General features: G+C 39.8%; 1 protein-coding gene across 1 annotated transcript in view; it reads right to left on the reverse strand.

Moving 5' to 3' along the window:
• Positions 1-2,843: 2,843 nt before the first annotated feature.
• The window catches only part of LOC139620680 (NALCN channel auxiliary factor 1), a 94,447-nt gene continuing 75,857 nt past the window's right edge, over positions 2,844-21,433 (reverse strand). The window contains exons 3-4 of the mRNA XM_071476454.1: positions 11,455-11,626; positions 2,844-8,477 (exon numbers count right to left, since the gene is read on the reverse strand). Of these exons, the coding sequence (XP_071332555.1) occupies positions 8,176-8,477; positions 11,455-11,626 (474 nt within the window). The 3' untranslated portion in view covers positions 2,844-8,175. The remainder of the gene's footprint in view (positions 8,478-11,454; positions 11,627-21,433) is intronic.

A 21,433-nucleotide genomic window follows, 5' to 3' on the forward strand; every position in this document is an offset into this window, starting at 1 on the left:
TATTTAAACAGGCTGACATTTCCTCTCACAAGAGAAACCTACACAAAAACATATCAGATATCATATATTAATTTCTGCCGTTCATACAGTTTCTGTAACACCTGCAAAGCTCCCAGCAGAACTGACAAATGTCAGCTCTGTGGGGATTAGCCTACAAGCCATCAGCAGCATGCAGGCTGGTGGAAAGAAGGAAAAAGAAAACATGGCTCAGTTGAGCCAAGCTCATCTCAGCTCAGCTTGGTTCAGTGATTTGGCTTGCCACGCAGTCCAGTTTTTGCCTCTTGATTCAAGGATTTTTGTTATTTGAAGCAAAAACAAACATGCATATGGTTTCTATTATATATGAGAGGCAATCCTGTATAACTTGTTCTTGTTTGTTTCCAAAGAACACCTTGTCCTTACAACACTTTTTTCTGCCTTTTAACAACCAAGATCAATCTCAGGTTCTGTTATATTTCCTTTTTATGCCTGCATACTACTGACCTCTGTTGGTGAGTAAAGGGCAGCACAGTTGAACCACTACATTCAAGTTCCCCTGACATGCAACGCTCACAAACCAATTGTTAATGTCATTAAAGAACAAATACCTCTACTGTACTATAGGATTGGTTTTTATAGAGGATTTCAAAATCAGCATCAATGAACTACTACTCTTTACATTCAATCAAAAGTGCTGAATGCCAGTATGACAATCAATTATCCCTATAAAAAAAAACAAAAAAAAAACAAAAAAAAACACGTGGTCTTTTTATAGCCCACACACACACACACAGACACAGGTTGTGGTCTGAATGACAGGTGGAATATTGGATGGTGACTATTGGCAGGCTAGCTGAGGATTAGTCAGATGAGCACTTCATCCCTCCAACAAGCTGAAATAGAAATGAGGACTTAATCCGAGGTGGAAGGGCCACTGGCACAGAGCAGAAGACAAACAAGAATATGCAATTTGGTGTTGTTCTTCAGTCTCTTAATCCAACATTACAGTAGCACTGGATTTTGAGCCTGCTATAGAACGCAGTGAAAATAAAGCTTAGACAACCCATCTCACTGACCCACGGTAGTTTAATCCATACAGGGTCACATGGTGGATGGTCCACAAAAAGTATGAATGGAAACTGCCATGGCTTCACTTTTAAGAGTTTGACACATAAATATTCAAACTCAGAAGACTCACTGACTCACTCCGTAATGTCAGTGATGTGTGATGAACAGCTGAATATAAGTCTATGCTTTGACATTACATATTAAAATGTGAGTGTGTATCCAATTGACCCAACTGGCGTCAGTAAGTCTTGGTCAGTAGTTTCGTACTCTATGAGTGCAAGATATATGCAGCCGTTTTGCTTAACTTTCTGCTCAACTGAAGGTATATATTTAAAGGTAGACAGATTTTCATGCCTTTTTTGATTATACAGCAGGTTTTGGTGTCATGTAAATACTGTGAAAGTATCAAAACACTTCATGGAGAAATTCACACAGCCTGTGTTCAAAAACTGTGCCCCTAAAATGAGCAATCAGGACTTTGTGATTTTGTGATGTCACAAACGAAACAGCCACTGCTTCCAGCCTCACCCCCATCACAGCCAACTTTCACCATGCAACCTTTTTTATGTTGCAGTTTTAACCTTATTAACAACAGAACACCGAGCAGTCATTGCATCGCTCAGCTAGGAAGCTAGAAGACAGAAAAATTGTATCACTGCGCAACTGTCCCAAGGATAGTAATATTAGAGACCAGTGGCTTGAGTTTTTTTTTTTTTTTAAATAACAGAGTCGTCTGGTCGGCTCATTTCAGTGCTGACTGTCAATCTCCATTTGCATTTACTGGTGAGTTTTACTAAGCCAAGTAGTAGGCTACAGTGGTTCTCCTGGCTGTGTGTCACTCAGAAAATTAGAAAATTCTCGCTAGAGCTACAGGGAGAAACATGAGAGAGGAGATGTACAACTGTACAGAGAGACACTGGAAAACTAAAATATGGGACCTTTAAACACCGTGGCATATATTGAATGACAGCCAGTCAATACTGTGCAAACTAATTCTTCTGCTGATATTCTGACTTCAGCTAAAAACTGAGTCAATAAAGTCAAATTTTATTCACTTATAATCCTTGTGGATAGGCGGTCTATATTTTTTTCCATGGTCTATTTTGATACCGCTGGAGGTATGCACTCAATGGATGTAATATTCTAATACTGCCATCTCATGGTTTTAAGTAGAACAACATGTTGTCACTCTTCCACACCATAAACTAATGTAGAATGAGGGAAACTATGTAGAGAATATTATGGCATATTGTAATGAATAGACACATAAACAGATAGCTGTTTGCGTTGCAAACTGGGGGAATGGCAATTGAAAGACATGGGCATTAAGTGTGCAACAAAGAGATGGGGAATTATGGGAAGTTTAGGATCCACAGTTTTTGGATCTTGATAAAATGCAAGGGATTAAAGGGATTAAAGGCAGAATATCTCAGACTCTGAACTGGAAGTGAAAACTGAATGATCTCTTTTAAAAGAGAGGTTGTTTTGACTTTTTCTCCTGTGCTCAGGCAGCTCAAAGCACACATTATCTTCGCTGAATCAATCATAATGTTGACCACTGCTTTGAGGCTTGCCTTAGTCTTTTGCACACTATTTGAACCACTTCTTAGACATACAAATGTTCACCCTTTTGTTATCAGCTTATGAAAGCCCGTTGTCAGTTTGAAGATCAGGCTTCTGTGTATGTATTGTGCGTAAGGGAGGGATCTTGAGACATTCGTTTTTGGCACTGTTTTTGCATCTTATGCAACCTTCCATCAAATAATGTCACATCATACAAGAACACAACAGAGGAACAGATTATATGTCTGTATTTATTTTCATCAGAACACAATTTTAATCATTGTAGCAGTAGTTTTCTTACTTTTCGAAAAGATCATGACTTGTGAGACTGTTTTATAAATCATTTCATCAAAGTTGTTTGTAAAAAAATTAAAGAAGTTACTTGAACTAAAGCATCTATAATATTACAATATACTGGTAGTATAATAGTAATCATAATAATCATAATCGCAATGATACTTCTATATGCCTTTGAACCTTTTTCATTTCTATAATAATAAATCTTTCGCTTTCACACACACAGAGCCACAACCTTTCACAATAAGGTTGTGAAGCTGAGGACAAGTCTATTGGTTAATTCTCACCACATTCTCTTTTAACATCAATGATTTCAGACGCTCAAAATACAAAAAGAATTAGAGAAGAAGAAGAAAGTAACAGCATGACATCAACTCAAAATACACAAGAAAACCTGGACAAAAAGACATACATTGTTCAGCATACTAGGGAACGTATTTACAACCAAAAAAGGAATGGGCTTCTGCATAGATCCACAGGATAGAGAACGGAACTATTGTGAAAACAGAGAGAGGCTGAGAAGGAGCGACAGAGGGAGATATTTGTGTACATACCATTTGGTGGTGGGTGCACAGGGTTTTGGGGGCAAGAGGCATACATAGTCTATATGTGCAGGGGTAAAACACAAAAAGGATTTTGTAGGTTGGTGTTATGCAATGTGACAGGCCATACCCTATGACTGCTACAGACCATTGTCAGGGATCTAGATGGAATCTACTGTATAGGACCCTACACAATTTCTTCTTAGTATAATGCAGTAAAAAATTGACAAACCAAAACACACAAAAAAATTAAGTTATCACACAGAGTAACTGTTGCGTGCATGCCTGCATTACCAACAAAAGTCAAATCAGAGATTTACATTAAGTCAAATCTAATTCTATTATCGTTTGGAAGAAATCTTGCACACAAAAACGTCCATCCTTGGTGCAAACATGTCCGAAGGGGAATGAAGGACAACAAATATGCACAGCTTTCGCACCCATGTAGCACACAGTAAGGATGCATTACTGCATGTCAAGCAGACATGGCCTCTGCGTGACTTTTGAATGCAGGATTACTGTATGAATACATGTCCAACAGTTAGCTTGTGATGGTTGTTACATCACAGCAGGTCGCTGACATGGCAGGCAGAATGAAAACACATGTACGTCTTCGAAAGATCCCTTACATGTGCTTGGGGTGAAGGATGCATGGCACGTTTCTATGACACTGACAGACCCTGTTTTCCTCTTGTTGCCCACCGAAAAGCAGTTTGTCATATCAGAGATGAATTAGGTTTTGTTTGTATTTGCTTTGGCACCAGTTTCACATCATCGTCCGCTTCATTCACCCAGACCTTCTCTGCACTATCTCCGTCACCTGTTTTTCCTCATTTCAGACAAGGGTTGGGGAAATACTCTTTTAGACAGTTTTAGAGTAAACAAATTTGCTCTAGTCTGTTTTGGGTCCTGGGGCGGTGACACAGTGATTACACATTGGACAGTACAATGGTTTCATACTACAGTCCATGCAGCTTTAGGGCTGCAGTGAATAATGGGACAACTAGTGCAGCAGATCCCTGTGGGTGTAAAGACAGTGGAGGTTTGCCACACCTGTCCTGCAGGCACCAAGGTCATGGCAACGCTAATGGGCTCTCCAGAGAACACGGCAATTAGCCACAGACACAAACACACATCTCTGCATATGCACGTACACAGACGCACACACATGTACAGTCCGACAGCACACTTTTACCCACAAATCCATCACTTTTTCTTCCCACGCTCAGCCTTCCTGATCCTGTGTATCTGACAGTCCTTGTGTGTTAGGTCCTCAGCAGGAGAAGCAATATAAAAGAATAAAAATATCTCCATCTACTGGTGGTCAATAGTATAGCAGCATTTTTCTGTCACTGAATGCGGTCATCCAAGATGGGCATGGATGTGCTGTTCTGCATGACAATGAGCAGCTATGTATGTCATGCAAGCAGGAATAGTGAAGTATAAAGCGGGGCAGGGTCTACACAGCATAAGTGTCAAAATAAGCCAATATACTGGTTATACGCAAATGGATTGAATAATGGTGAATTTTAAATCCTCATATACGCTGTATAATAAAATTCTTGACATCAGATATTGGATTGGACATCTCATTTAAGTAATCAACATACTCAGAGTGGAAAAAAAAAATGCATTCAGCAACATCTGTTTGTCTTCGAATACCTGATCTCACAGCCTTGTTCATCAAAGAGACACAAAATAAAAACTAGGAACTAAAGAAGAAGTCAGCCCTTAAGGTCACACCATTCCTTTCTGTTCACACGCTGGTCAACATTTAAAAGCTAAACATAAGTATCAGCTGACTTAGATGATTATCAGGTTTTGCCAGTAGTGCTTACACAAACAACGACATGCTCCTCTCTCTGGATTTGTTTCTGTTCGTGTTCCCCCTCCCTCTGTACTGCAAGAGTATGAGCCATGTTTGTACCCATTGTCTGCTAACAGTTTGGAGTGTTTGAGTGTGTCTGACTGTGTAGATGGCAATGCACTGTGTATCTTAATAAGCCCTTTACTTAATGAGACATTAGTTTGATGTTTTGAGAAGAAAAGTACAAGACAGTGGGCATGCTACAGCAGCTGATTCGGGATCAGGTGTGGTGCTTATACAGGGAGTGGGGCAGTCAACAAAAAGAGGCCGTCATAACCTTGCAGAAAGCCTCCACATGCAGTCGATGAGAATAGATTACACATTTTGATTCAACAAAAACAAAGTGAACATTTTGAACAAGTCACCTCTCTGTTGGTGAGATGTTGAATGTCAGTCTATACATTTTGTACGGCCCAGGGGTGGGATAAAAAATGTTCTATACCTATTAGTGGGTCAGGAGATTTTCCTAAATGCTACAGTAAGTAGCATGCTACCTTTCTAAGTGACATTTTATGGACATCACAATTGTGGGAATTGTGGTTTACCAGTTATGAAAAGTCCTTAAAGGTAACATCCAGTCAGCATGTTTCAAGGGAATAAAAGCAGTTGAGGTTAAAATTACATCACTGATATCCTTTTGGTTCAGGGGAAAGCAGGAAATAGAACTGCTGTTTTCAAGTAGTGGTAATGTATTATTTGTAATGCTGTCACATTCAATTTGTAATCCACACCAGGAAAAGAACCAAAGCTCTTAAGAGGGAAGGAATGGAGGAACTTTTGGGAACCATAGTTTTTATGTTGCAGACATTTGGACTGGATGGCACCTTTAAAATCTAAAATAACAAAAGCATCTATGTCTGGGGCAATAAATAAATACATTGGTCCAGGGCTAAAATTCCAATGTCAGTTAACTGTGCTGACCCATGTGGCTGAAAAGTGACCAGAATCTGAATGGGATTTTGGTTAAATGCCTGAAATAACATCTTTGGTTAAAACAAGCTTAAGACAGTCATGTTTTGTTCTGTGAGATAAAATCATCCTATCTGTTTTTTTCACCTTTATGTGAATGAAGAAACTTGCTGACAAGTGGCAAACTGTTTAAAAACCAAAGTACAGAGGATCTAACGTAAGAATTTAAAGTTATTATCCCACCTTTAATAGATGAAGGTTATTCCAAGTATATTTTACCAACTATGACTATTATTAATGAGTGATGAACCAAACATTTATTTCCACCAGTGTAAAGATTATCCAACTCTTGTAGTTTCACATCAATGTAATTGATAAAAGATCTTCATTCAGAGCAGTGTGCAACATGATGAGTCCTAATTCTGAAGCTTTATTTTAGCCTCTCTAAACCATGAGCACTCCACACATACTGTAAAGTATCCAGGTGACAGTTAAATATTTTTTATTTTAGACTTTTTAACAATTTACTACTAGTTTGTGATTATCAAGGTAAAATAATTTTTGATCATATGGCTCAGCCGTGTCATAGTGTTCATCTGAAGCTTAAAGGATCATAGTCTTGGCCATTGTTTCTATTGGTTATATTTTACTCAACAAAGTAATTGCTGAGATCTGGGAACATCAGCACTGGCTACAACAAGTTCTCATGGGACAAGAACAGCAATCCATTATTTATTGTTATTATTTATTTGTAATGATTTGTACAGCATGAAAACTAAAGGCGAGTGCACACGAAATGTCTCTAACAATCCTTCATCTTCCGAACATGTTTGGCTATTCTGTGGTTTGTTTCAATTGTTTGCTCATGTTTCTTCCCACGTCAGTCTTCATGTAATAATTGTCGATAAACATGGTGCTGTGATAGGAATTATTGGTGAAAACCAAAACAGGGGCCAAGTTTTTAATTGAATGGAGATAACCTTTGAGACTTTGAGTGCTGGTGACATAAGAGGACTGCATCCTGTTTGTTTCCTGATGGTTTTCACAGTTTAGCCAGGTGTTAGCTTCCACTGATGCTAATTACATAAATGTTTTGGGAAAAAAAAACAGCAGTAATAGGTAAATATCATCTCACAAAACAAACTGAGGGAAAACAATAAACCTGTGTTAAACACACAGCTTATTATGGACACCAGAACCACATTCAAAACCCAGTTCAGTTTTATTGGGATTGTGGCCAACAAGCCAGCAAGTCAGAGCTAAGTGACTTGGGGGGTGGGACTCCATAAAAATATCATTATCATTGCTGCGCCAGTCTGTTAGGTAGACCTTTAGGGTATTTGTCAGCAACACACACTCATTCTCCCACACACATTGTACATACATGTTTAAGACATGCATACACACACGCCCACACATGCTCACGCACACTCAGTCTTCAAAGACAAACCATCACACGTGTACAGATTTGCAGCTAATTATTTTTTTACACATTATCTGTCTTATTTAGAGAACACATTTTCTTCCTGTATGAGAGACCCAGAAACAAAGACAAAGGATGAACATTAGAAAGAGAATATGATTGTGTTATTCCATAGTCAGCCAGTGCAACAGAAACCAATAATTGGAACACAGTGTAAAAAAGCGTAGTGAGAGAAACTCAGCCATGAGGAAGCCGACCTTCCCACTCAACAAAGGCTGTGGCATTGTCCCCTTTTCCTAGCTGAGGGACTGGTTGAGTCCCTTAGTTTGTCTGTTTGTTTACTTATTTATTTATTTTTGATTGATTTGTGTGTCTTTCATCTCAAAGCGTTCCACATTTTCCATTTGCCAGAAAGCGTTGCAGAATGTCCACAGGCACACAGCTCCTGTGCCTGTATTTTTCCACATCGGTTGCCATGGTGAGGGAATCCCCCACCCCAACAACCTCACCTCCTCCTGGCAGCTCTATCACTCCTCATTGGCAGGGCTCTCCTCCAGAGGCGTGATGGTGGGGAGGCCCAGTCCTGTTGCATTGTGGGATGCAGTGAGGCTGGCAACAGTGTGTAGGAGGACGAGGACCAGCAGGCAGAGTTTGAGCCGGCTGTTACACAGTCTGCAGGCTGCCGAGGAGCTGAGGGAGGTACGATGCTGGCATGGCGGGTGAGTTCTTTTCAGGGTCCCCCGGGATCGGTTGTCCACTTTCAAGTCCCACCGCACGTCACAGCACTCTGCATCTGGATCCACACCTGATGGATAGTCCTCCAGCAGCCCTGGGGGTTGGTTTTTGGAGGGGGAGGAAATATGAACAGTTAGCTCACAGCTCACACATTGTCTTAGAAATGTGACATGTCAAATTTTTTTATAAATCCTGTCCTTGCTTCCTGTCACAAAAATGTAATACTGCTTGTCCTGCTTCCCCAACAAGCACTGTTTTGAGAACCAAAAGATATAAAAGACAATAACAACAACACAATTCAGAAAGAATTAATTAAACTTAATTATCCCCAGCTTGAAATAATGGTTGGAAAGCACCGTGGTCGAGAGAGCTCAATGCACTGCAAATGGAAAAGGCAAGAACACATTCACAAATTTAATAACACATGCACAGCATAAAGAAATACCACAAGTCATAAGGAATGAATCAACACAAAAGAGCTTTACAGGGGAAACTAAAAGTGATGAACATGCTAGTAAAAGGCTAAGACTACAGTGGGTGCTAATATCTCCAATAATATAATATCATGCAATCCGGATGTTAAAAAAAACTAAATAAACATTGTTAACTTACTTTTCCAAAACTAGTTGTGCATCCACACATGCTCGTCACATCCTCACACAACTTGTGTTGTTATTAAAGTCATTTTTAAAGAAAGGATTTACAGTCTCTAAAATATTAATATGTAATGTTTTTTTGTGTATAAACTGAGTGTTTTTAGGTGGTGGACTGCTGATCAGATAAAACATGCAGTTTAGGATTTTTTTGGAAATTATGAAGGCCATTATCAAAGTGGTAAAGATGTTTTCTTTTTCATTTGTTTGTGTTTTGTCCATATGGTCATGTTTTTATATACTGCTATGCATTTAGCTCTTCTGGCCACTTTAATGATACTAAAATGCTTCATGCTGCACCACTTACAGTAACATCTACATTCTATTCTTCTGAGCATCCAAGTTGAATTACTAATTAATGTAAAGTTAACATTCTATCTACAGCTAGGCCTATAGGTAGTGTACGGAAAAACTTTTTTGTGAAGAAACATGGAAACACAAAGTACATTTTATAGATACACTAAAATAGCAACACAAACATGATGCGCCAAAATGTACTGCACCAACACAAGGACTGAACTCACAAGCAGCAGACTGACACTTTCCACTGACATCATAAGCGAAGCGGATCTGTCACAGTATGTGTGCATGCCAATGTGAGGGAGTGAACTTTGAAGACGTCTGTGCCCACTCAGCACACTTTGACTGTCAACAGCTTAACTGGGACAAGAGGAACCATGTAATTATTCCAAGTTTCTGACAAAATCTGCATTTAGCCTGATCATGTTTGCAGAGTTATTGACAGAAAAGGCACATGCACATTGGCCTACAGTATACAGTGTGCAGAAGTGACAGACCCAATCTACAGAACTGAAATAGCTGCTGTCGTCTTACTCACCTACTGCATGTATTCAGCCACACACTGGATCAGTCTTGCTGAGTGCATCAGTATGTGTTCACACAGCAGACTTGTCAGTTTAAACCTTCCTACTGCATAAAAATAGTCTAAAAAAAACGGTTGATGTCGTTATGGCTGTACTGAATACCTTTGCCATGACCTTGAATGATAATGTATTCTGTGTTTTTCTTCAAATAGCCCATGAAAAGACCAAAATCAATGAATTGGTCCTGCTTACTAAGTATTCCGAAGTCCAATATAGTTTATTCCTCCGTGCATAGATCTCCATAATTGTCCCAAAACTGTTAAAAACACATCACTGAGCTGCACCATTGCACTGTGTGACATGATCCTTCATTACATGGGCTCTGTTGTCTGTTTCAAGTCAATCTCACATAAACTGTCCTACTGCCGTAAATACTAAGTACTTTAATGTACTATTTACTCCTGTTTGAGTAACATTTGCTAAGTGTTACTGAAACTACAGTGCCCTACTTTTTTAGGAAATTATTTTTTTAATTACTTCTTAAAAAATGAAAGTACATATCCATGACCCATTTTTTAAAATATTCCTTTTAAACAAATGGGCTTGGGGCTGAAAACCATAGACAGACTCAGAAAAATAAGAATCTTTTGAGAGACTGAGTAGCACATTGTTGCTTTTGGCTTTTTTGTGTGACTTGTTGTCAAATATCACCAGAATTATCCTTCCTTTTCACTGACAATAATTAGCAAGTAAAAGCAAGTAACCTAAATTGTATTCTAAATTTCTTGTGTCATGCTGTGCATGACTGTGACCTGAAGCTCAAATTGGCCACCAGGGGGCACCATCAACATGTGATGTGAAACATGTCTTTGCTTTAATGGTATTCTGGGGACAAAAATCTGCTCTAGCATTTATATTGTGGGAAACTCAACTACAATATATATGGACGCAAAAATCTGTTCCTAACAAGGCTAAACATTATTTAAGGATTCAGTGTGTGTCATGGGCCAATGGTGAGCACTAACACTGTGTAGTAGTAAATTCAAAAACAGTGGCCCATAGAGTGTTGTATACTGTTCAGTACAGACAGAGCAAACAGACTTACTGCCATGGCGATCTATTGTGCAGCTGATCGTTGGTGAGTAACTGGCAACAGTAAATTGTGATGGTGTATCTCCCTGTTAAACTGCTGATTAGACAGAACATCCTGTAACTGTAAAGTCCAAAGTGTTTACTGTGTGTCCATCAGCAGTTGTGTGTCCTACTTAAGTGTCAATGTGCAAGACACAACACTCCCTGCATGCTCATTAGGTGTTTGCTCATTGTACAGTAATTTAATCAGGCCAAGAGCATGATCTATAGTACACAAGGTGAGCAGAGGCAGGAGAGGTTAGGCAAGCTTAGTACTCACAGCTCTGAACCCCAGGATTTGGTGAAGAAAGGCTCTTTCATCTTTCAAATAGTCAACAAAGCAAAGCCAAACTCCTCAGCGCCTCCTGGTTGAGTACTAAAGTTGCAGTAGGCAGCTGCATGTACTGCACTGTTGCTAATCTGAAGAAAACAGACACAAATTGTAAAACGGTTTCTTTTGTACCTGTGCATATAAAACTGGGGCTGCCTCCGTGAATGAGATCATCATTGTCGGGCAGGATGAAGGGGCACCGCTGCTGCACCTCCAGGCAGTACTGACCACAGGGGATTCGTTTGCTGCAGTGCATCTGGGTGGTCTGGAAGTACTGAGAACACAGCCAGGGCTTATAAACCATCTAGGTGGGAGACAGAAAAAGGGGGGGGGGGGGGGTGCAGAGAGAGGATATTGATGAGTTAAGGAGGGTTTGGATGATACGCATACAAGCATGCACACTCTCCATGTACGTGCATCATCGATGACCTCTACAGCTATTGATTCACACAGAACTGAGCAGCTATCCTGCTGATCCTGATATCTACTGTTTAATGAACGTGGCTGTTGCTGGGCAGTCGTCCTTTTGTCAGTCAACCTCCTCTTCATTACTGTTTACGGTGCCTGCATTTCTATTGTTTTCAGAAGGTTTGTTTTTGTGATTCTCAAATGGTGGAGTGCAGGACATGTCACTATCACCAGTAACATTTAAAACACCTGAGGAGCTGCAAGTCATTTTGCAAGCCTTGAAATCAAGATCTTTCACAGTAAACCTAATATAAACAAATGAGTTTCACCATCACAACAAGTCCAGTCAGAACATTAGAAACTTGGCATTATCACAGATAATCAAGTATGATCCTGAGAATCATGTTAAAGTTGTCTCCATGGCAAATACCAAAAACTAAATGTAGAATTTTCACAAATACATTTCAAACTTTTATTTTTTAAGTGACTATCAAGAAAACAACAACAACAACAACAACAAAAAACTACAACATTGTTTATGTTTTTGTGCCAGAAATGCAACAAAACAGTCATATATGTTTACTGCACATCCAAACAAACCATGGGTGAAGACGATTCCTCCAATTTTAATAAAAGAGGACCAAAGAGGGCAGTTGGCATTGATGCACAGTAATACTGAACCCACAAACTCACACATGCATGCATTTCATGTAATGTAACCCATCCCACATCATGTGCTTTACACACAGGCAGTGACTTCTATGAATTTCTCATGTGCAGATATGCAGTTTAAAACCTGAACGGGAAAGGAGGACTCTGCCATAACCAATGAAAACTGCTATAAAAAGAGGCAGTTACAATGAATGGCTACAACTACCAGATTGATTGGGAGCTCAGAATCAAGAGAAGACAACAGATTAAGTTATGAATCTTTCTGTTAGCTTTGCTCACATCAGTTTTGAATCATCACCAGTTCACAGACATTTAAACACGAGCACTGGTATAATGTCAAAACATGGCCTATATTATGTAATGTTTTTTTTCTCACCCCTGTTCTCAACTTTACAAGTGCACAAGTGGGGACAAACGATTTAGTTAGCACCTTATGTTTCTTTTCTCATGTGATAAGGTGGTTGCCTCATTGTGTGGCATTATCACCTGCAGCAATTAGTTGCCATTTCCTGTGAACCACCTCAGTGACTGCGTGGCAAGTTAGCACCTGCTGGGAGCTAATCAACATGCCTAAAAACAGTGCAGCAAACCACCTCTCCATGTACACACAATGCAACGTAGAGGTTACTCTGATTGATAATATAATAACATAAATACCAGTAAAACCTAAGAACACATCACAAAGACTATACACAAAAACACACGGACATGTTTAGCAAAATCTTAAATATATTAGCTGAACTATAGGTTTTAAGGGTTACAATCCAGTCAAGGTGTAAATAAGGTAACACTGTGAATAAACACAAGCCTAATAGAAAAATAGAAACTGTAGGGAATGTTTGGGCTAACAGAGCTATGATAATAATTATAATGTAGTGATTAAATCATCAAACATCTTTGCAACATTTTAGAAAAATTAAGCTGCTAACATTTTCTCTTGTCCTCTTCTACATTCCCCCTTTTTTTTACCCTGAAAAGACGTTTTTCCTTGAGGCTGTTTTGTAATATGAGCTATGTTTGTGTTTCATTTCTCTGCAAGAACTCTGCATATACTGTTAGTAGGCAAAACCGAGTGCAACATGTGATTCAAATGAGGACCATAAAGATAAATTCAACACATTGGGAAACTATTCTTAGAAATCGCCTGCCTTTGATTCATGTTTGCAAATTGTTCAGGATTTGAGTGGGGATAACTTACCCTAAGTTAAAATATTTAACAATTGTCTTTACTGTGACAATCACCTATTGTCTGGTACTCACATGTCCTTTGTGCTTATAAATGGCCCCAGTGATGTGTCGTACTGCAGCATCTGAAGTTCCTTATATCATTGTATGTTATGGTATAAATATTGCTTCCCACATAACATAGTAACTTCTGGGTTGCATCACCTGTCATGGACATTGTAGACGTACTGTACAGACTATGTGCATGACTAAACATATACAGCACATACAGAGACTGTGCACACATTCATAGATACTACACAGTAGATTGCTGTGTGCTAATAATTAGATTTCCAGCTGAAGATAAGATTGGTTCCTGAGGATAACCACCCCCAAACACACACGTATACACACACACACACACGCACACACAAATGCACACACACTGCCCTTCTCTAATCCGCTATCACTATGTAAATGTCACAGATGAAAATGTGGTCATATGACCCTCGGTTACATCTTGTACATATTAGAGCTAATATTTCTAAAGTAGGCTACTTAACAAGCCATGTACATTTATGTGTGTGTGTGTGTGTGTGAACTTGATTGTGAAGTATGTTTGAGAGGACACTGTTGTCTTTTCCGCTTTTGCTTGTGCGACACATTTTCCATTTCACGTCCTGCTGTTCTTGGTATTTAGACAACTGCTCATCCTGTAGCTGTCAGCATGGGGCGATAGAGACAAACTGGACGAAACACTGGCTTTTTCTCTCATTCTGCAACATATCACATCACTAACAACAACAATGGTTAAGTGTCTGTCTGTTAAGTGTCTGTCTTGGTATTTCTCAGCAGAATCATAGAGAACAACTTGCATTGAGATAAATACAAAAAAAAAAAAAATCTAAAATAAAATCACAACTGAAGACATTATCTTTAAACGCCACCTAGCTTTGACATGAGCCTTGAAGAAAAGGTCTTATACGAGGTGGCAACCATTTTCCCATTTGTTTGATGTTTCCTTACATCAGAATTTAAGCCAGTCTTTAGTAAAGCTTACTTACAAGGACAAAGAACTACAGTAAGTTACATCTAGGTGACACCTAGGCCATACACACTGAACAAAAAAGGGCAAACGCGCCCTATGAGCCTGGCAGTCGGAATTAACATCTGTCTGAAGTGCAACAGATGTGGCGTAAAATCCACAGCTCTTTTTGGCCCTTTGCCACACAGTGGTGTCCTCTTGCACTCAGCGGCAGTTAGTACGGCCCACTGCTGCCGCATATGAGATCTCTACTCCCTCAACCATCAGTCTACTGTAGACCCACGACTAGTAATTTATCATCCTGCTGTCAAATCTCAGAGTGAGAACAAGGCAGTAAATGAGAGAGATAGGGAGAGGAGTGTCATGATATAGATAGTGGTAGGATGGGCTTTCTCTCATTTATAGAACTTTTTCCTATCTGGTGTGTTCTTGCAACCCCCTCGGGGAGAGAGTAAAATACTGCCTTCTCCTCAATCACTGACTCAGTGAGTTAGAGGTCAGCCAGCTGGCGCTCAAATTTCTGTTCTCCTTTTGCTGTCATTTTTCACTTCCTTTTACATCTCTCATTTGCTTTTGTGTTTTACTGTAACTCTTGTCATTGTGCTCTTCCCAGTGTTTCCCTGAGGAGTTTTCGCACATTCGATTTTTTTTTTTTATGTGTGTATTCACAAAGCGCGCCCTGCCGAGAGGTTTACTTATCTGGCCACACCAGAAGGGCTCTTGAGACCTAAGTACATACAGTACATTTTTGCACTAATCAGCAGGGGAAATGTCTGTCTTACTTATATATGAGGTGAAAATACACTTTTATTCAACATAATAAATAGTATAATCAAAAATAAATTAGCTAAATGCTAGCTAGCTGTCATTCATTTTTCCAGTTATTCATTCTGAACTGTCTTTAAATGAACTTGCATCACCACACTGTTGTATAATGCTAACATGTTAATTTAATTAAATGTAATGATATTTATAAAAAAAAATAAAATAATGATATTTCTTTAAGGGATTCCAATGGTTAATATCTCTGTGAGAAAAGCTTTCACACACAATAAGGCCCGCCTCCTCCAGGAAGAAGAAAGGGGCCACTCTGTTCTGACTTGCTAATTAGTCCCACTCATTTATACTTTTTCTATCACTGTAAAGATAATGCTAAAAGTCTACAGTTCAAACAGATGTTTCAGATTAAGAGTCTACCAGGACAGAAAGTGAGGCTTTTCACGTGAAATATCAATGCAGGAAGTATGATATATGAAAAAAAAAACAAACCAAAAAAAATGGAACCAACTAAAAAAAAACAGTTCAACCGACTGGAATTTATTAGTGAGTGAGAATAAGATTTGTGATTGAAAGAGAAACTCAGATCCTGACTCTGATGTAGGGATAGGATTAGAGAAATGTGTTAATTTAACAGGTTTTGAGTTTATATCAACAGAAAACAAGCAAATGTTTTACAAAAGTATAAATAATATAACTTCCTCTACACATAAACTGTCTTTTGTTTGAGCTTTCTTAATTTTCTGTCTCAGAGGTTCGTGTGAAAAAAGCTGTTAATCATAGGGTTGTTAGATTCCTCACTTTTCTTGTCCACACGTCAACGTGTCCTTGAGAAAGACTTTTCTCAAATTGCTTGAAATGTCTGTATGTGGTAAAAAAATGATTTTACTTTTGGGTAAAAGAATGAACGTATGTAAATGTAAAACATGCAAATGAATAGCTGTAATGTAAAGGAATGTCTCCATTAACATAAAGAACAAATCTATGTACTTGGTTGGACTTGGCTGAACATGTGCCTTAGATGGCCACAAACCCACTTTCCAAAGCAAATGCTTCATTCAGTTACAATTTACAAAGCAACAAGGTATTTAAAGGTGGAATGAATGTAAACATAGTATATGGAAAAAAGACAATGGAGACTAATTGATGCAGATGTGTTAAAGCCAACAGGAATTTAGGTGTCTGCTAAAGTTGTAAATGACAACAACTGGAGTAAGAATTTTTTCTGAGCTATATGACTATATGAGTATACAGAGACCATGTACTATATAAAGACATACCAGCAGAAAGGAGAAAGTCTTGAGGAAAATAAAAGAAAGTGGAGCTCCAAATTAATTGTTTGTTGCTGAAAGACTGAAAAAACTCCAGTGGACAAAGTGAGATGAAAATTTGCCTTTGAAATCTGAAAATCAATTAAAAAGATTCAGCTGATGCTACAATCTATTCTTCAGCTCTCCAATGAATCTCATTTTTAAAAATCGCAAAATATAATTCCACAGTATTTTCTTAAATGCCACTCCCATCACTGCCTCCCACTGGTGTGCATGCCTGTTTGGTGATCTGCAGAATTGGGGCCCAGCTTTCTCCTGGGTTAGATTATTTCATTACAATTAGGCTATTAAGGTTGTAATTGATGGAAGGCCTTACTCTGCCCCATAGTATTGGTTTTAAGTGGCCCCGGATGGCCCTGCCTTGTCAGTGCCTCGTCTTTAATGCTTTCTCTGGACTTGTGGTTGTGGCTAAACTGCTGACAGGGGCACAACAGATTACTGCTGCTCAGTCCTCTTCAACATGCAGTACAGTGCAGCAGTGCTACACAGAGCCCTGGACACATATGCACACGCATGTGTCTCATGAGTCACCTCGTCAATTAACTAAGGCTGTCCTCTTTTCTTTTATCCTCTTTTCTGCTCTGTTTATTTAAATGATTCCTGGCTTAAATAGTGAACCAGGACAAGTGTACAGCAATTGCCTGCTATTAGCATACTTTAAAGTTCTGTCAGACAGAGGGATGGGATGATAACAACAGAAGGCAACAATGACATCTGAATGGATCCTGGTTTTTTACAGATTTTCATGGGAAAAAAACACAGATTTCCTTTTGGGTCTATGGCTTTTACTCCGATTTAAACTGAGTATCATCCAGATTTTTTTGTTCATGTACAAAAAGGTCAATGTGTGTCCTGCTTTACAGTCAACAAGTATGGAGATATACAAAATGCACCGGTTTCTCTCTGAGGAATTACGTATAAGAATTAGAAATCATTATGATCTTGTCATTTATTTGTTTTTGTGTCTTGTGAATTTTTCTGGCAGTTTTAACGGTTTTTCTAAAATATGCTAAATAGACACATTCTAAGACCTTTTTTATACTGAAATGATTTAATTGGATTTTCTATACACTGTCCACAGAAGCACAGATTACCATTCTGCATGCTCTCCACAGTGTTGGATGAAATGAGCAGTTCATTCAAGCAGTGACAAAGGCAGTCCGAGATGTAAGGGGTCAAATAGAGGGTGTTCTTTAGTAGGAGCCAGCATATAAACTTCTCCTTAATCCCTGCAGCAGCAGCAGCAGCAGCAACAATGCCCCATGGGAGTTCCACAACAACGAGAGGTTAAAGCAAAGCAAAGGTTACACTAAATATAAAATGAAAAGCAACACAAAGGCATTCACATATGCAAACAAACAAGCGTGCACGGCTAAACATGTTGGTAAGTCAATGAATGTGATCAAGCGTGAACTCAAACACAAAGGAAAAACAAACCGTGGGTCTCTGCGAGGAAAGCGAACGTATAATCAATCCAGTACCATTGCAGAACTATCGTGGCAACTTAAGCAGACAACATTTAATTGGCTATGATGTACATTTGTGCTTTCCCTTGTGTGCGTTGTGCATAGAATGAATGCATGCGTATATATTCACTAGCTTGGGGGCAGCACCTGGCAAGTATGCAAACCGTGTCAGCGGCAGTTATACAGGGAAAATGTAACGTAACTAATGATCTAAACAACAAGACAGACATGAAATAAACAGGCAGGTTTAGCCAAGATGGTTAGAGGAGCCGATGAGAGTGTAATAGTAAAACAAAAGGACGCGCAGGGCTGCCTGCAGACTGAAGCCACAACACAATACATTGATTGAAACTGAAGTGAAGCAGAAAGAACTCATGCAACTCCCTGAGAGGCACCTATTCAATTACATTCATGTTACATTTGAATGATTGCGTGGCGCATAAGGGCTGGTTTCTCAATAACGGCCCACCAGCTGTTTGTGGCGGGCGCACGAGGCAAACATTTGCACGTACAGCAAACATGCACGGACACACACACACACACACACACACACACACACATTCAATCACAGACATCCAAACACCACCTCATATCTTTTAATATGGGCTTCTCACTTGACACACAAAAGGCGCGCTAATGTAATTACCACACACACACAGTATTATATTGAGTGAGCTTATTAGAGGGAAAATAAAAACATCCAAACAAATAGAGAGAGCAAGAGAGAGGGGACGTGTGTTTAAAATAGCCTCAGACCGCAGACAGCACAAAGTTCACCGGACTGTTATGCAGACATGTTTGACAGGCCATGTTTCTGTGTGCTGTGAATCTCAGAGAAAAGGGAAAAAAAATAGTATTATGAGCGCTGAATCGCAAAATAGCAGCGGTACAGGGTTACATGAAAAATGTATGAATGAAAGATACGGTCATGGCAGTGTGTGAATTAATAATGAAAGAGTGAATTTCCTTCCATGCTGAAGGTGTTCATTGCCCACATGAGCGTGTCAGTTGGTGCTCTGCGCTGTCATATGAGCTGGACCCTTCCACGCATCACCAAGCTTCCACCACACACACACTCATAAACATTTAAAACCATGCTCATAAACAGCTTTTTAAACCATGGAGAAGGTTGGAGAGCATTGTAACACTTTCCCAGAGCCTAGAAAAGTGATTTTAAAGTGTTGACGTCATGAAGTCTGTGGGCCAAGCAGGAACAGGACAACAGATGCTAAAGGATATCTCATCATACAGTTCATGTCCTACGAGGAGTGAGCAGTAGACAATCCAGGCTAGCAGAAAAGCGTGAAAAAAAGTGTGAACGAGAGTCTAGAGCTGTGTGTGTGTGTGTAGCACAGCGTTTTGTGCTTTGAGCTGAAAGCCATTGTTAGTGTGCTCTCATACTGATATTTAGCAGGTCCGCTGTTTACCATGTCCACCATCTTAGTTTAGGAAGCGTCCTCGAGGTCACCATGAATGTCTGGACAAATGACACGCCAAGCAGTGGTTGTGATACATTCGGAGATGTTTCAGAGGAAGAGGAGGAGCAACACTACCATCTGAGACAGAGGTGGAGGGAGACAATGAGGAATTATGGACATGAGGATGGAGATGGAAGAGGGAGGACATTTTCTAAAGGGAGCACATCCGTATACACCCAAAACGTTTGGCCTAAAACTCATTTTGTTGATTAATCAAGGTTATATGGATGTAATTCATCGGCACTGTCATGCTGACACTTACACTGATAATTAATTTGGCAAAGATAATTATCAGCAAGACGAGCCTACTGTGAGTGAGAGTGATGAATCAACACCCACTGCAGTCAGGCTGCTGTTAGCTCTACCAGGCCATGCTTGCATGCATGTGTGTGCACCTGCAGCTCAGTTATCAGCTCCCTCTGTCTCTATGTGGTCCCATTCCTCCGTCCCCACCGTGCACGCCTGCTTAAAAAAAAACAAACCTAAGTTGTACCAGCAACAGACAACTGTTCACCACAGCCGTGCAGTATCACAGCAAAATCCCTTTCTCTTCGCAGCACTATCTCTCCTGCTGCTATCCATGCACACACACACACCCCTCATTCCACCTCACCCCCACTCGTCATCTCCCTCTGCAGTGTGTACTGCAGCAGTTGGATGAAAAATGGCCTGGAAGTGGGGGCTGGCGCAAGGTTGCCAGCAGAGACATAACATATATACACACTCACCTTCAGACACTCACTGTGCTTACTCTCTTTCTAGCGCCCCTGTGCTATTTCTCTGGCTTGCTCTCTTTCTGTCCCTGTCACAGTTGAAGCCAGCACATGCACACACTGGTGCGCAGGCACACAGGCATGTGGAACGAGAGCGAACAAGAGAAAGAGTTAGAGACAGACGAGGAGGGACGGCTGGTGTCGGCGGGGCTTTACAGTATTAATAACTAACAGTTGACAGTAGCTTGTTATCAGAGGGTTTTCCTCCCATGGGTGCCGCTGACCCAGCCAGGCCAGCCATGTCAGACCTTGTGGAGCCTCTTAAAGGGGATCGCTAGAAATTGAGCCCATGTCCTACATTGGCCTCTTAGTTTTTCAGTTGAATAGCTTTTTGTTTTAAAGGCATATACATAAAATGGGAATAGGGCGTTTGTATTTTGAGATGTGAAATCCACACTGCATGTAATTATAAATGTTTATAGTCGATTTGACAAATACACAGACATGCATATATGTGCAAGGACATACACAAAAGCATTCCTTTAATAACTTCTCTCAGATGTTTTGCTTCTCACATCCTCATAGAAAGGAAATCATTTCATCCATGTTAATCTGGCACAGACGTGGAAGATACAGTCGAAGAGAAAGGAGGGAGGAATCTTCAAAGGGTGCCACTGAAATGCATCTCTTCATTTGGTTGGGGGAGGGGAATCAAAGCTTTTTCCAAAACAACAGAGGAGAAAAATATGTATATTTCTTAATCTTAAGATACGGCATAAGCAAAGGGGGGAGATCTGTGGGAAGCAGAGGAGAAGAAGAAGGTCAAGAGAAGGTAAAGGAAAAAGCTTATCGAATGTCCACAAGACTCAAAAGTAATTCTGGCTATTCCTCCTGCAGCATTGTGAATGATATGTGCAGCAGGTCTAAGTAGAGAGTAAGAGAAAATAAAAACCCTCACCTTATCTAAAAATGAACATACTCTGCCCCTGCTGTTAAATATGCCCATTATAGCACACAGCTCCCACTGGACCTATAGAGTCACACTGACTGGAGAGAA

The sequence above is a fragment of the Trachinotus anak genome, unplaced genomic scaffold, assembly GCF_046630095.1.
Source record: "Trachinotus anak isolate AG129_WGS33_773 ecotype Australia unplaced genomic scaffold, CSIRO_AGI_Tana_v1 ptg000001l, whole genome shotgun sequence".
NCBI lineage: Eukaryota > Metazoa > Chordata > Actinopteri > Carangiformes > Carangidae > Trachinotus > Trachinotus anak.